The 13,861-nt window shown below is 30.4% G+C and overlaps 2 protein-coding genes across 5 annotated transcripts; one reads left to right on the top strand and one right to left on the bottom strand.

Moving 5' to 3' along the window:
* Positions 1–58: 58 nt before the first annotated feature.
* LOC121122522 (RING finger protein 37) lies at positions 59–2,130 on the bottom strand. The gene is made up of 3 exons (XM_040717542.2): positions 1,955–2,130; positions 641–1,848; positions 59–489 (listed from the first exon to the last, which is right to left on the bottom strand). Exons 1-2 carry the CDS (start codon positions 1,992–1,994, stop codon positions 731–733), a joined length of 1,158 nt encoding a protein of 385 aa, XP_040573476.2. The 5' UTR covers positions 1,995–2,130; the 3' UTR covers positions 59–489; positions 641–730.
* Positions 2,131–8,981: 6,851 nt separating this feature from the next.
* On the top strand, positions 8,982–13,532 carry LOC121123044 (probable peptidoglycan muropeptide transporter SLC46). 4 transcript variants are annotated; one of them, XM_040718126.2, is made up of 8 exons: positions 9,356–9,680; positions 10,784–10,996; positions 11,085–11,385; positions 11,444–11,714; positions 11,766–11,902; positions 11,959–12,192; positions 13,017–13,100; positions 13,203–13,532. In XM_040718126.2, the coding sequence occupies exons 2-8, from the start codon at positions 10,847–10,849 to the stop codon at positions 13,322–13,324; spliced, it is 1,299 nt and encodes a 432-aa protein (XP_040574060.1). In that variant the 5' UTR covers positions 9,356–9,680; positions 10,784–10,846; the 3' UTR covers positions 13,325–13,532. The 4 variants fall into 4 exon arrangements, with proteins under 4 accessions (XP_040574058.1, XP_040574060.1, XP_040574059.1 ...); XM_040718125.2 differs by having other exon boundaries at positions 13,161–13,532; XM_040718124.2 differs by lacking the exon at positions 9,356–9,680 and adding an exon at positions 8,982–9,002 and having other exon boundaries at positions 13,017–13,532.
* The last annotated feature ends 329 nt before the right edge of the window (positions 13,533–13,861 follow it).

The raw sequence follows: 13,861 nt of genomic DNA, 5'->3' as shown, positions 1-13,861 counted from the left end.
GGATTCAATTATTCTTAAAGCTTTTAAATAAATAAATAAGACTATATTGGTTTAAATCTAGGATTAAAATATATATGATATATTATTAAAATATTTATGTATATCAAATAAATTGTGAATAAATGATTTACAACGGAGTTTTGGCATACTCTAAAGATAAGGATAGGCCAACATAGAGCCCCATTGTACTCAAAAAAGATATCAAATAGTTTTTAGAGTTTAAATCCTTTATTTTCTCCATTACTTCGGCAGTTTTACATGGATGAATATGAAGATAAGGCGATCCAAATATGGGGTGAGGAACAGGAGACAAGTATTTCTCACTCATTTGTCCGACCAAAGAAGGGTCCAAAATTAACTGTCCTTTTGAGTCATACAATCGTATGTAAATGATTGGTACTCCATAACTATGACTATAAATGACATGATATTCTGATGTGTACTGATTATGTGTCAAAACTCTTTTGGAGATAAAAGTGTGTCCATTTTCTAATTTTGAGAAGAGGAAATTGATCAATCACATCAATATAATAATAAAAATTACTCTACGTGAAGTTACGTTTACGATTAAAAATTGCTTTTAAAATAAAGTAAACCCGAACAAAATAAAATAACATGATTCCTCGATTGATCAATTTGCCATTTCTTTTAATCCAGTCATCCTCTATATGATTCGAAATCGATATAAATGTCTTTAAATCGTCTATGAATTTGTTTTCGGAAATAGTGCTCATTTTTTAAGACAAAATCTTTTATTTGACACAAAATGATATCGAGTCAATACACTCCTAGGGAAGGACTTTGAGCACTTGCTACAATCAATATCCTTTGAAAAAATTTGTACACATGCTTGACAGATTAGATGTCTACACGGCATTCGATAAAGAATATGATTTTCCCCGCAATTTAGACAATCTTCTCCAATGTGTTGTATAAAATCATGAGATTGTTCAAGAAATTCTTCACCAAGAAACTTTCTCTTGGTTGGCATAGAATCCCTGAGAACGTATGTATCTATTCTTGTTTTAAGAGACGAATCAAAAATAGGCTTCGATCTTTCAGAAAATAATTTCCATGTGAATGGATCACTAGGCGCCCTTCCCCATTTTGATTCTTCAAATATGTGACGATCTAATGTTGACTTGTCCACAACATTACCACTCGGTAATATCATAGGAATGTTCATGCGTTCAAAGGTTATACCATCGAGAAACTCGGACGGAAGATTAGTATCCTTCTTTATTTCTTTTTTATCAATAGAAATTGCAGATTCGTTTGAGAACTTATTATCGCTCTCACTTGATTCTGATCCATAAAATACTAAAGAGTTATTCTGAGTTTCGCACTTAGATTTTTGTTCACTATTTAAGTTGAGCCACACGCGTTTCAAACGTAAATAATCATCATTAGAACAGTGAAGACGTCCCCAAACTTGAAGATGCGCAACACATGGAATATTTGATGAGGATAGAGTTTTTCGTATAATAAACACAATTCCTTTTATAGTTTCTTTGAGATAAAAATGTTCCTCCGCACTTCCATGTGAGGCATTTGATCTCAAGAAAGTATTATTCAATTTTCTTTGTTCTGAGTTGACACAAGATTTTGCAATAAGTCTACTTTCGTTGAGATGATAAATCTCATAGATAGAAGACACTTGATTTTCTACTTTGCAGTTAAACGTAATTTGGCTTAGACGTATCGGATGTGAAAAATTGAGGGTAATTTTAACAGGAGGCTTTATAAAATATTCCGTCATCCATTGTTTTTTACTCTTAGAAGATGATAGTAAATTTAAAAGACAGAAGTTATCACCATTAATATTGCCATCAGTGCTGATTGAAGTCCCTAGAAGAAAAAGATTGGCAAAATATAAATTTATATATCGAAATTATATAATCGTATTCTCTAATTGCAATTTATTCAACATTATCTATCGTCTAAATAAATGTACCGAGATCTTCATAACAAAAATCCATCATTTCTCTTTCCATTTTAGGCGCTTCTATTAGAAATCAAAGTAAAAAATATATCCACCGTCGAAATAGCTAGAATAATCCATATGGGAATCATGACATAGTATAGAGGAATGTAAATAGATCTGTCATTATTCTCAAGTTTTAAACACAACATAATTTGTGCGGTTAATTTTAAGACAATACATACAAAGCACCTGTAGCATAAAAAAATAAAGATTAATTAATTATCATTAAATGAAAAGGATAGACATGACTAGTGTGGTACTGAAGTATTTAAAAAGGTACTCTGCGTAGTTGATATTAGAAACTGTACTTGCAGGGACACTGTGCCATAAGAAAATGTTCTCCGATAATGTAACTGTTAATTTCGTCTTGTATCTTTACGGCTCCTTCTCGTCATATTTGGTCTAGTATTTATTTATTCAAGTATAGAAAATACTTGATTTTAGTTTGAGGAACCATTCAAAAACATTATTTTGTTTTGTCTTCGTCTCGTAATCGTCATGTAAACACATTCGTAGACAAATACATTTCGTCTAGCCATAGATTACGAAATAAACACGATGATGTTCCGTCCCCCCCCAACAAAATTTTTGGGTTACAAAATAGTTCTATATATTTGTGTGTTAACTCATTCCCATCATCTCAAACAAAAAGCATCCAGGGGACGCCTCTGTAAGTGCATGTGAATTGCAATTTTTTAATCTATTGGACATAAACGACGATTTTATTTAACGAAAATTGCATTAAATTAAAATAACCGCAAATTATTTGACGATCTATGATGTTGAAATTTTCCCAGAAGATTTCAATAAATATAATGTAATGAATAAAAAAAAACCAAATGATTAGAGTTGGCAAAATAGTCTTATGGTTTGTTGTTACCTTTCAAAAATTACCAAAACTAAATTCACCTTAAATTAGTTGCTAATGAAAAAAATTGCCATATAACATTAGAAATCAAAAAATACAAGTGTAAATTATCATTTTAATTCAAAAATGAGCATTTAGCCTGATTATATGAAAATATATAGGGAATTTAACCTTAAGGATACCCATGTCACTATGGTTTCTATGACATTTTGCCGAACGAACACATTCTCCTAAAAATACTAAATATATATTATGATAATTCATGCTGACTTACTATGTGATTATGATTGCCATTTATGCTCTCAAAAGATAAAATTATTAATTATTAGTCACAAATTCCAATGTTCATGAATTAATTATTGTCTCTGATTCTATAATTATCAGGTTGGTTTTGTCATGGGACGAGAAACTTACTCAACACAAAGAGCACAAGTCCCTTTGAAAAGCAATAAAAAAATATTCACCCAAGAAATCCAATCAGTCCATCCGGACAAGAAAATACAAAATGTATTTTTGTGTTATAAAGGTAACGGCGTGATTTATTGAGTGATTGTCATGGTTTTTGTTTACAACGGTTCTAATAGCCGTTCAAGCAAATTGTTGCAGCATCTTTGTAATAAAATGAATCCAGTATTAATTAATGAACACTTAATTATTGCAACTCGTAGCTAATAATAACCATGTTATCTTTAAAAATTAGACTAGTTCATGAATGGGAATCATAAATACATAGTATTGCAGCATGAATCCTCATAAAATATATTTAGTTTATTTTCTCATTTGCTAATGTGACTTCCCTATGAGGGAAGAAAGGGTTAACGGCATTTTTACTCCATATATATTGGTATCGTGACAACACTAGCCATGACTAGAGGCACAAACCATATTTTTCTTTTCATCGTCCGTAAACTCCCATCATGTCCATTTTTACAATGAGTGATCATATTAAAAAGTAGATATAGAATCAGAATGCTGTCATAAATCCACATGGGAATAAAGACAATAAACCAGGACCATCTTGTTCTTTCGTCAAGCTGTAGAACCAAAAGGATCAGAAATATTAAACAGATGAACCAGGTGCATAGCGCTCTGTGGAGAACTGCCATAGTTGTCAAGATCACATCTTCCCTCTCTAGAAAATAGAAATAAAGAATCCTTATTCAATTAGAGCAAAACATTTTCTCACTTATTATAAAATTAAAATAAAAAAATTGTTAATCGATTAAAACAAATAGTTGACAATAAATTAAAGTACATTTTAAAAGCTCATTGATTTTGATCTCAACGCCATTCAACTCTTAATTTAATAAATTATTCCAATTGGAAAAAAATGTTCCACCAGATCACCAAAGGAATCCTTCACATCGACAAATGAAGATCCTTCAAATGTTGGTTGGAAAAATTATTATATACGAAATGGGCGGGTGCCGTATGAACCAATCCACCAAATTATTTCACATAATGATACTAGAGTCAAATGTCGTCGGAATTCCTCCTGCGAACGTGAAGAAAAAGAACTGACGTCATGAGAGGTGCGCGCAGTGCTTCATTATCATTACTACTACTCGGTAGGGGAGACCGAGGACAGTTGGAACCCTTTTTGCTATTGACTCAACTATTGGGAGATTGTTTGACAGCTTAATTACACCTAAATTGGACACATTTCATTTCAAGATATTATTATGTATCCTTAGGGATGTGAACATTGTCTAAATCCTCGTGGGTGTAAATCAAAAAAAAAAAAAGTATGAGTTGGCAACTTTGTTGGAGTTGATACAAATTTTCATAATAGAGAGAACTAATTAATAAGTGTATTATCACCGACGTATACTTTTTGAATGTATACTCACAAGGATTTAGACAATTTTCACATCCCCGTGTATCCTTTTGCTTGAATCTATTTAGAAATTATACCATTCAGTAGTGTTTACATAAGTTATATTTGAATGCAACTTGTCAAATGTTGCAACTCTTTCAAAAGTAGTTACTAAAGCCAGAAATGAAGAAAAGTAGACTAAACCATATTTTTGAGGAATTAATAACCAAGACTTTTTCCGATGTTTAATTATAAACATTCAATGTATCATAGCAGAGTAAGGTACAATCAGATTTATATTGCAAATCACAGATCAGTATTGATAAGAGAAATTCCCTCTCACAAAACTCTTCAGAATACTTCTCTAGCTTACAAAAATTATTCTTGTAAAGCATAAATATATCTATTAATAATACAAAGTGTGTTTGTTTGATTGTCTAAGGAAGACACATTTTTCAGAAGGAGTGTGAGTACCTAAAGGTCAGAGGATCATTCCAAAAAAAAAAAAAAAAGGAAAGAAAAGAAAAGAAAAGAAAAGGGGAGTACATTTCCAAGAATGTCTATATTTTCTCAAGCTGTTATCATTATTATTTCATCCATGAGGACCGAACATCTAAGCTACGTGTGAAAACGGAAAGTAACAATGATGATTTACTGGGGAGTAATCTTTTATATTATTATAGCAAAGTTTGCCTGTCTGTCGACACCTTTTAACTCCGAGCAATTCCAGGTACTACTACTACTACTACTACCAGGAGTGTCCGCAGGGGATGGGCAGAACCCTTCCACAAACTAAGAATTTTCTTATTTACCACCCAAAAAATTTCGATTTATGCAAAATAAATTCAAATGGGATCCTAAAAATAAAATCCTGCGAACGCCCTCACTACTGCTTGTAAAATTATAAACTATAACAGGAACATTGCACAACTTTTTGCAGCTGATTCCTATGCTCTATGTGTAGCTCTTAAGTAGTGAGTTTTGAATTTTGATAAAATTATATCAACGGACAGTGAAATGATCAATAATAACTATAAGTTATAGGAAAACAATGAAAACATTATTAGAAAAATATTATTTTTACACTTTAAAATAAGTTTTTATCTCGAAGAAAAATTGAGAGAAATTATTGATTTTTTCTCCCAATAAACTGTATTACATGATACAATTGAAATACAAATTTTATGGCCATAACTTTTGGCTCTGTTATTGCAACTGTTCCCAATATAATATACTCAATTTTATTATATTAATAATATGAACATTTCAAAAAAGAGGAGAGATCCAACACAGTTTGTCACCTCTAAAAATTAATTAAATCCTTTACCACTTTGTTTTAATATTGTAATATTCAACGTTATTTGCACCTAAAATTCATTTTGAAGATAATTAAAGATCCAACAACTAAAAAGTGCCACTTACTTGGATTTGTGGCCTGTCAACACAAAAGCAAGCTATAATTATTTTTCTCAAAATTGAACGTGGTTTACATTTGTATTTTTCGACCAATTATTGTCAATTTCTATCAACAAATTACTCTCATTAACCCCTTGAAGAACCTGCAAATTGCACTTAAATCAGGCGAAATTGATTGTCATAATAAATGAAATAGAAATTAATAGATTTTTTTTTAAAGAGCCATCTTGGGGGTCAATATAATTTTCTTATATCAAATAAACGTTTTAACCTATTGCTAAAATTTTGGAGAATCTTTACTCATCCCACAAATTTGAATACAAACCTATAATTAAGTCAAATATGTCCAAGAAATATTGGGTTGGATACATAAAATAATTGGGAGTTTCTCATTTTCTTAATCTTTGATCCATGTTGACGCATCAAATATTATAACTATGCACTTGACAATTACTTTTAAGCGATAGTCACAACTGGGGTTAGTTCTGTGGCGATTTGAGATAATGGACTCTTACAAATTACTTAAGTTGGATTAAATTTATTATATTTGAAACTCATTATATGCAAAACCATGAGAATAATATCTAAACTTGGTGCATATGAGCAATATGAATTTACGAAATAAGGATATTTTTAGTAAAATAGTTTGCCTTTGAACTTAGGAAAAGTACATTATTTGAAAGAATATAAGTTATAATAGCCTTTTTTATGGAATGACGTGTTCATAATTTTTTGCAAATAAATGTTATTATTAGAATTAATTAACAAATACTTAAAAAAGTGGAAAGGAATCTTGGCAAGAAACATTTCCAAAAGAAAGATTTTTATAAAAGAGATATAACTACTCAAAAGTGACAGTCACTAATTATATAAGAATTTTTAATTCCAACTAACAAAATTATTGAGTGAGTAAAGATAATCTATTTTACGATAAATAATCTTTAGGAGAGGCCCTCTATGGCTCTAGACATCTATTTTTTATATAACTTTCGGGACAATCAACCTGTTTAATAACATCATCCAGTCTACCCTAAAACTATGTTTTCTACAAAAATGTCTTAAGACTCAATCCATGATGAATAGAAGGGAACACTAAACTAAACATGGAACGTGCTCTTTTTTGTGTTTGACTGAAGTGCAATATAAGTTTCTCATTAATAAAGTAAATGTGACAATTGAAACTTTAACAGCTAATATATTACCCATTTCAAAATAGAATTAATTTTTATTTTGAGAAAGTCTAAGCATTAAACAATTATCAATTCAATGACACACTGAATATGTATTATAAATTCTTAATTTAACCTAATTTTATAATGAAACCCATATCTTATGTACAATTAACTATTAAAAAATATGTATCCAAGCCAATTTCTGCAAATGAGCGAGAGTAAATTAATTTCCTATGGAGCTAACTCGGTTTCAAAAAGATGATACTGTAATAACACCACCAAACACTTTTTTCGTTGAAATTACACCAAACTTATTCAATATCAATGTTGTTTTTGTTTTGTTTCTAAAGCGAACAGCCAACCTCATGAAAACATAAAAAGGGAAAATGTTTCAAAAAATTATTCAATTTTGTTCCCCAAGAAGTTTAATTGAATTGTGAATTTTATAGTTGTGTATAACGACATCAGTTGTTAAAGTGGTTTTCTCTATGAATGAGTCCATTTTATTCAAGAACAGAATGAAATAAATGGATTGAATATTCGGTTATTGATGATGATGTCAGAGATATGGCGGGATTCGACAAGACGATTGACTCGTTTATCCTCGGAGATAACTTGTTCAAACTCTGAGGAGGCCGCGATAAAGAGTATTGCTGTCACTGAGTGGAAGCATTGGAACCATTTCTGCCTTTGCGTCCTCAGTCCACCCACATCCACAAAAATAAAAGGCACGTTAGAAATGGTTAGTTGGAATTCAATGATACCTTTAGGGGTTTTTCGACAGTGAAGGTTTCTTGGTGAGTTGAAACATATCCTCAATAGTCAATGTCCTTAATGCGATCCAAATTTTGATAAAAATACTACAATGGATCCGTAAGCGGATATTCTGAAGAACGTTCAAAGGTTGTACGCATCCCGGGAACTTTCCACATGGACTCTTATCATGGTTTAAAGTCTCTAAATGCCTCATTAGTAGAAATAAGATTCACTGAGTCAAAGAGAAGGAGTTGCTATGAGAACATTCTCTGGAAACATGAGGGGAATTTGTAGCTAACGATTCGCATCACCAACACACGCATTCCTTTAATTATATTTTGGAAAATGATTTTTTGAAAATCATTGAGCTGATCTGGACGGAAGGTCATATCATACTATAGACTATAGTAGCCACCTACCAAACACTTTTTTCGTTGAAATTATATCAAACTTATTCAATATCTATGTTAATTTTTTTGTTTCTGAAGCGGACAGCCAACCTCATGAAAATATAAAAAGGAAAAATGTTTCAAAAAATTATTCAACTCCTAATTTTGCTCTCCAAATAGTTTGATTGAATTGTGAATTTTTATTTTTCTGTATTACATCAGTTACTAAAGAGTATAAATTATAAAATTGTGTTGAATTAGATATATAAATAAATTTGTTTTGCACTTCAGTCAAAATAAGCGTACGCCAAAAAAATAGATATCGATCCATATTCATTTCAATGTTCCATGAATAGAGCAAAGGTACTTTGTCTTTATAGTACTCTTTGGAAAGAGAAAGAAATGTATACATTTAATATAAACCCCCGTCTACCCGAATACTTTTTCTGTTGATGATCAATTTCAAAGGGATGCAAGATATATCAGTTTAGTCTTATATTAACAAAAATGGAACAAATCACAGCTCTACCTCTACTTACACTCTAGATAATTAGGCTTCATCTTGTACCAAGTACAAAGAGTACTAAAAGTAAACTGAATGGTAAATTAAGAGTTATTTTGTTAAGATAAGAGTCCCTTTGACTAAAGGTTATCATTAAAATTGCTCTATTATATTGCTTGTCACTACTTATAGAAAGTTCAATATGCACTTTCCTCCCATGAGTACTTAGTCAACTCATTGATATAAGTATAATTAATCATCATGATGATTCATCCACGACCATGAATTATGATATCGGTCGAGGTTTTGTTTGGTGTTGGGATTTGTATATTTTAATGTTGATAAATAGATAATAATTATTATGAAATCAAATTACACTCAAATTTCCTTATTCAATTCTGAGGTTTTAGTGTCGGAAATTTAATCTTTGTTTGCCTAATAAGTTCATGATTACGTAACTAATAAATAATAACTTATAAGACTAAGAATAACAACATACCTTTATTCATACTACTTAAACTGTATTCAAAAACATAAATCCCTATTTAACTAAACAGAGCTTGTATTAGTTGTCTAGCAAACTTTTAATAGTTAATTATTAGTAGTATTAGAGACAAGTAAGACAAACGAATACATTTGTAGTGATATTAATACGTAGATTATACCTTGTCATTCAAGTAATACGTATGTCGTTGCCTGAATTATTATGACATTTAGCTTTGTTTGACAATAGTATTATTTGAAGAAAATTTAATATCAATGAATAGCCTATTGAAGGTAAGAAAATTGAAATAAACAAGATATGAAATATGCCAAGTTAGTAAGACCATTGTAGTTTATTTTTATACACATATGTGACCCATCAGCACAAGAGCAAGCAATAATATTTTTTTTTCAAAATTAATTGTGGATTACATTTCTATTCTTCAAGTTCGACGAATAATCGTTAATTTTTTTTCAACAAATTACTCTTATGGATCTTTTGTAGGAATCGCAAATTGCACTTGAAGATGAAAAAATTGATTGTCACAATAAAATAATGATACATTGATAGATTTGATTTGAAAGGGGCCATCTTGTGGTTAATAAAAGTTTCTTATATATAAAAACCTTTTAACCAATAGCAAAATTCTTGGGTATCTTTACTCATCCTCCAAATTTGAATACAAAGCCTATAATGAAATCAAAAATATCTATGAAATATTGGACTGTTTGTATATATATGCTGTGTACAAGTTGCAATTTGTATAATAAAACTGTACAAGCTGCAATTTCTCCATCTTAAAATGCATTATTTAATTACAACATTGGTCATTCTAATTGCCAACTATATATTGATACAGTCATTTCATATTAATTAATTAAAATTACATGGTTATTATGTATTTATGAGTAATATAACTGTGGGAATACTTATATTTGAGTTATTTGTATTAAATAGCCAAAAATTACACCATTAATATATCGATCATCCATGGAATATTCATTTACTTCATGATCCTCATCCCATGTACTGTAAATCATTCATTTAAAATAATTCATCTCATTTTTTGGTTGCAACTTGTATAAAATCGGAATTTGTACACAACCTAATATATATATTTAAATGAAGTAAAGTCATATATTGGGATTTTCTCAGTTTCTTGATTTTTATTCGAGATTACTTTTATATTGATGTACCACATATTTTACTGATAAATGAAATTGAGGTTTACAAATGTTTTTTTTTTATAAAATAATTATTTTCCCCCTTATTTGGACAGGGAGTTTTTAATTAATTTTTATTTTGGAAAAAAAATCAATTTATTGATCATTCAATTAGGCCCTAATCAACGATAAAAAAAGAGTGTTTCTTTTTCATCATCATATTGATTTCGTAGGTATCTACTTAAGTACAAAATAGATAAAAGGATTCCTCATCAGAAGGTAGACGAAGAACAAGAATGGAGGAAGAGCAATTAGTGGATAATGAGGACTCGGGTAGCTCAAGTACTATTTGGGAAAGCTGTAAAAAGTTTGTTTCTGCAATCACAATCGAACCGGCAGTGTTTTGTTTGGTTTTTTCCTATGGTGTTCTCATCAATGTTACGCCTGTGAGTACTTAAGATATTATTATTTATCTACTTTAGTTATTCAAAATTCAAATTTTTACATAAATAATTATATTTCTTGTTGTTTAAGACTTTACTTTTAGATCGATGTTGTCGAGCGGACTACGGATATTCCCAAGATATTTGTGATAATTTAAAAGAGCATGAAAACGAACTGAAGGAGTGTCAAATATGGTCGAATCAAATAAATGTCTACAAACAGTTATTACAATCTATTCCTTCTGCAATTATTGCGTTATTTGCTGGGGCTTGGACTGACAAATATGGAAGAAAGCCTGCCATCTTGGTTCCTTTATTTTTCAATGTTCTGGAGTATATTTTCTATCTTGTATTTTCGTTATATGAGCAATTATCGGACAAATGGTACATTCGTAAGTTATGATAGCAGCCGGTTTATCGAAATGTGTTATTCACTAAATAAATTTTTAGTGTCTGCCGTGTATGGATTAGGTGGTGGGTTGCCTTTATTCCTCGCAGCCACCTTCAGTTACATTACTGATATATCCTCTGTAGAACAACGAAATTTGCGAGTATCTTTAATAGATGGATCCTTATTTATAGGACTACCATTGGGTTCCATATTTTCTGGTATGATGTTGAAAAAAATAGGTTATGTTGGGATTTTTTCCATATCAATAGCGTTTATGGCGACCTCGTTTATCTATGTCCTATTTAGGATTAACGATTCCAGATCTAATTTGTGAGTATTTTGAATACCATACATAACATTTGTAACATTAGTCTATTTTAGGAGTGTGGAAACAGAAGGATCGAGTGGATTAACATCGATATTGAAGGAAACATATCGTGCCGTATTTAAAAAGAGACCTGAAAGAACTGCATCTTTTTTGTTGATGATATCAATGTTTCTTTACGTATCTTGCAATGGTTACTTAACAAAATCAAATTTAGACTTTCCTAATAAAACTCTCCTCTCATTGCAGGTATTAATGTATATTATTATACGATAGTGATGTACCAATGGTCCGAAGAAATGTATTCATACTTTTTTAGTGTTTTCGTTTTCGTCGATGGGATTTTCTCCTATATTGTCTATCCGTTCTTCATGCATAAAGTCCATGCTTCAGATCCAACTTTAGGAATCGTGGGAGAATTAGTGTCATTTGTTAAGAGTCTTATACTTGTTTATTCTTTCAATACCAACATATTTATAATAGGTAATTTGATTAATTAATTATTAACAATCATCATTTCGTACGACTGTTCCGTCTACGAAACGTATTCCTTCGCAAAAGTTTTCCAAGACGATGACGAAATAAAATATTTTGTCTTCCCCAGAGGAGGGAAGGCACATATACATAATGTTAGTTTTGTGTGAGTCCTTATCTAGGACTAAAGACAGCAGTCCCGTTCAGTTCAGTCTTGGTCTGGTCTAGTTCATTCCTGCATATTAGTCCCATAGAGAATAGTTATCTATGATCAGTCCTAAAACTTATAAAGTTCGGTCCTTGATGACGTCACTTAACTTTATTTCTACTTTTTTAATCAATTCTAAGGGTCTTAAAAATATTTCTATTGAGTTTGATCAGCCCAGTACTGACATTCTGAAGGACCGACAGTCTAAAGAACCGGTCCCAATGACGGATAGGAACTGTCCTAAGACTGGACTGGACCGAATAAATAAGGACTAATGCAACACTACATAATATGGCTATTAGGTAATTTTTAAATGGGAATTTTAGAAGTGAAATTTTGTGAAGTGTGAGGATTTCGTTAGGCATACACTACAAAAATAAACATGTGTACCAAATACATTTGATCTTTTTGACGAATGATAAATAATCATAAGCAAGAAATTTAATGATTGAAATAATTAATTATGTATCACGAATCCTTTTCCAAATGCTGCTGCATAAATGCAATTTATTTAAAAAAAATTGTCATTGTCTTTGAGCGATGAAATAATTATGTTTCCTATGCGCTAATAAATGTCTTTGTGAAGGGTAATTAATCATAACTAAAATATCAAAATTATATTTAGGATACATATTTGGAGTTATTGGATCTTACACCGGCGTTGTTATACGATCAACTATTAGTAAGATATCTCCCAAGGAAAATATTGGTAAGATTTTTGCTGTGATCGGATTTCTGGAGGCACTTGTTCCAATGGTATCTTCCGCAGTATTTACTTATATATATAATAACACAGTCGATATATATCCAGGATGGATATTTATGGCACTGGCTTCAATTCATAGTATTATTCTAATATTACTCATGGTTGTTCATGCAATTTTTTCAAAAAGCTCGAATCAAAGCTGGCTGGTAGAATTTTACAACAAGTGATAACGAATTTATTTTATTAATATAGATACACCGAACCATTATTTTATACGTTATATTCAGTCAGTATTATAGTTCAAAACTAAATTGTTTAACTTTATATACTATAATATTAAACACATTTATAAAAGAAACATAATTGTTCTATATATTTATATAATTATAACTCATAATGTTGCATAGTTTAATTTAAATACATTTTTATTATTTATTTAATGATTAAATAAATGCCATGCTAAATTTATTTAACGTGATTGGAAAGAGAAAAGGAAGCAAACACAAAGGATTATTAGAATCATTAATTATATTTATAATAAAATCTACTGTTTATCTCTATATCTGTTCATCCAATTACTTAATAAAATAATAAACTCTGATAGTTTGATTGACAAATCTAGTCAGAGAAAGATATCTACGGTCAAATATCTGGTATAAGGACCTCCCCCTAATGGACGACAAAAAATAGCCATGATCCAATTGGATTTAATTCAATGTTTCTTAAACTTTTTTTCAATCAGGGTACCTTTTAAATCTATATAC

The sequence above is a fragment of the Lepeophtheirus salmonis genome, chromosome 8 (assembly GCF_016086655.4).
Source record: "Lepeophtheirus salmonis chromosome 8, UVic_Lsal_1.4, whole genome shotgun sequence".
NCBI lineage: Eukaryota > Metazoa > Arthropoda > Copepoda > Siphonostomatoida > Caligidae > Lepeophtheirus > Lepeophtheirus salmonis.
Note: the sequence above shows the minus strand (reverse complement) of the source record. Positions and strands in the feature narration are given on the sequence as shown.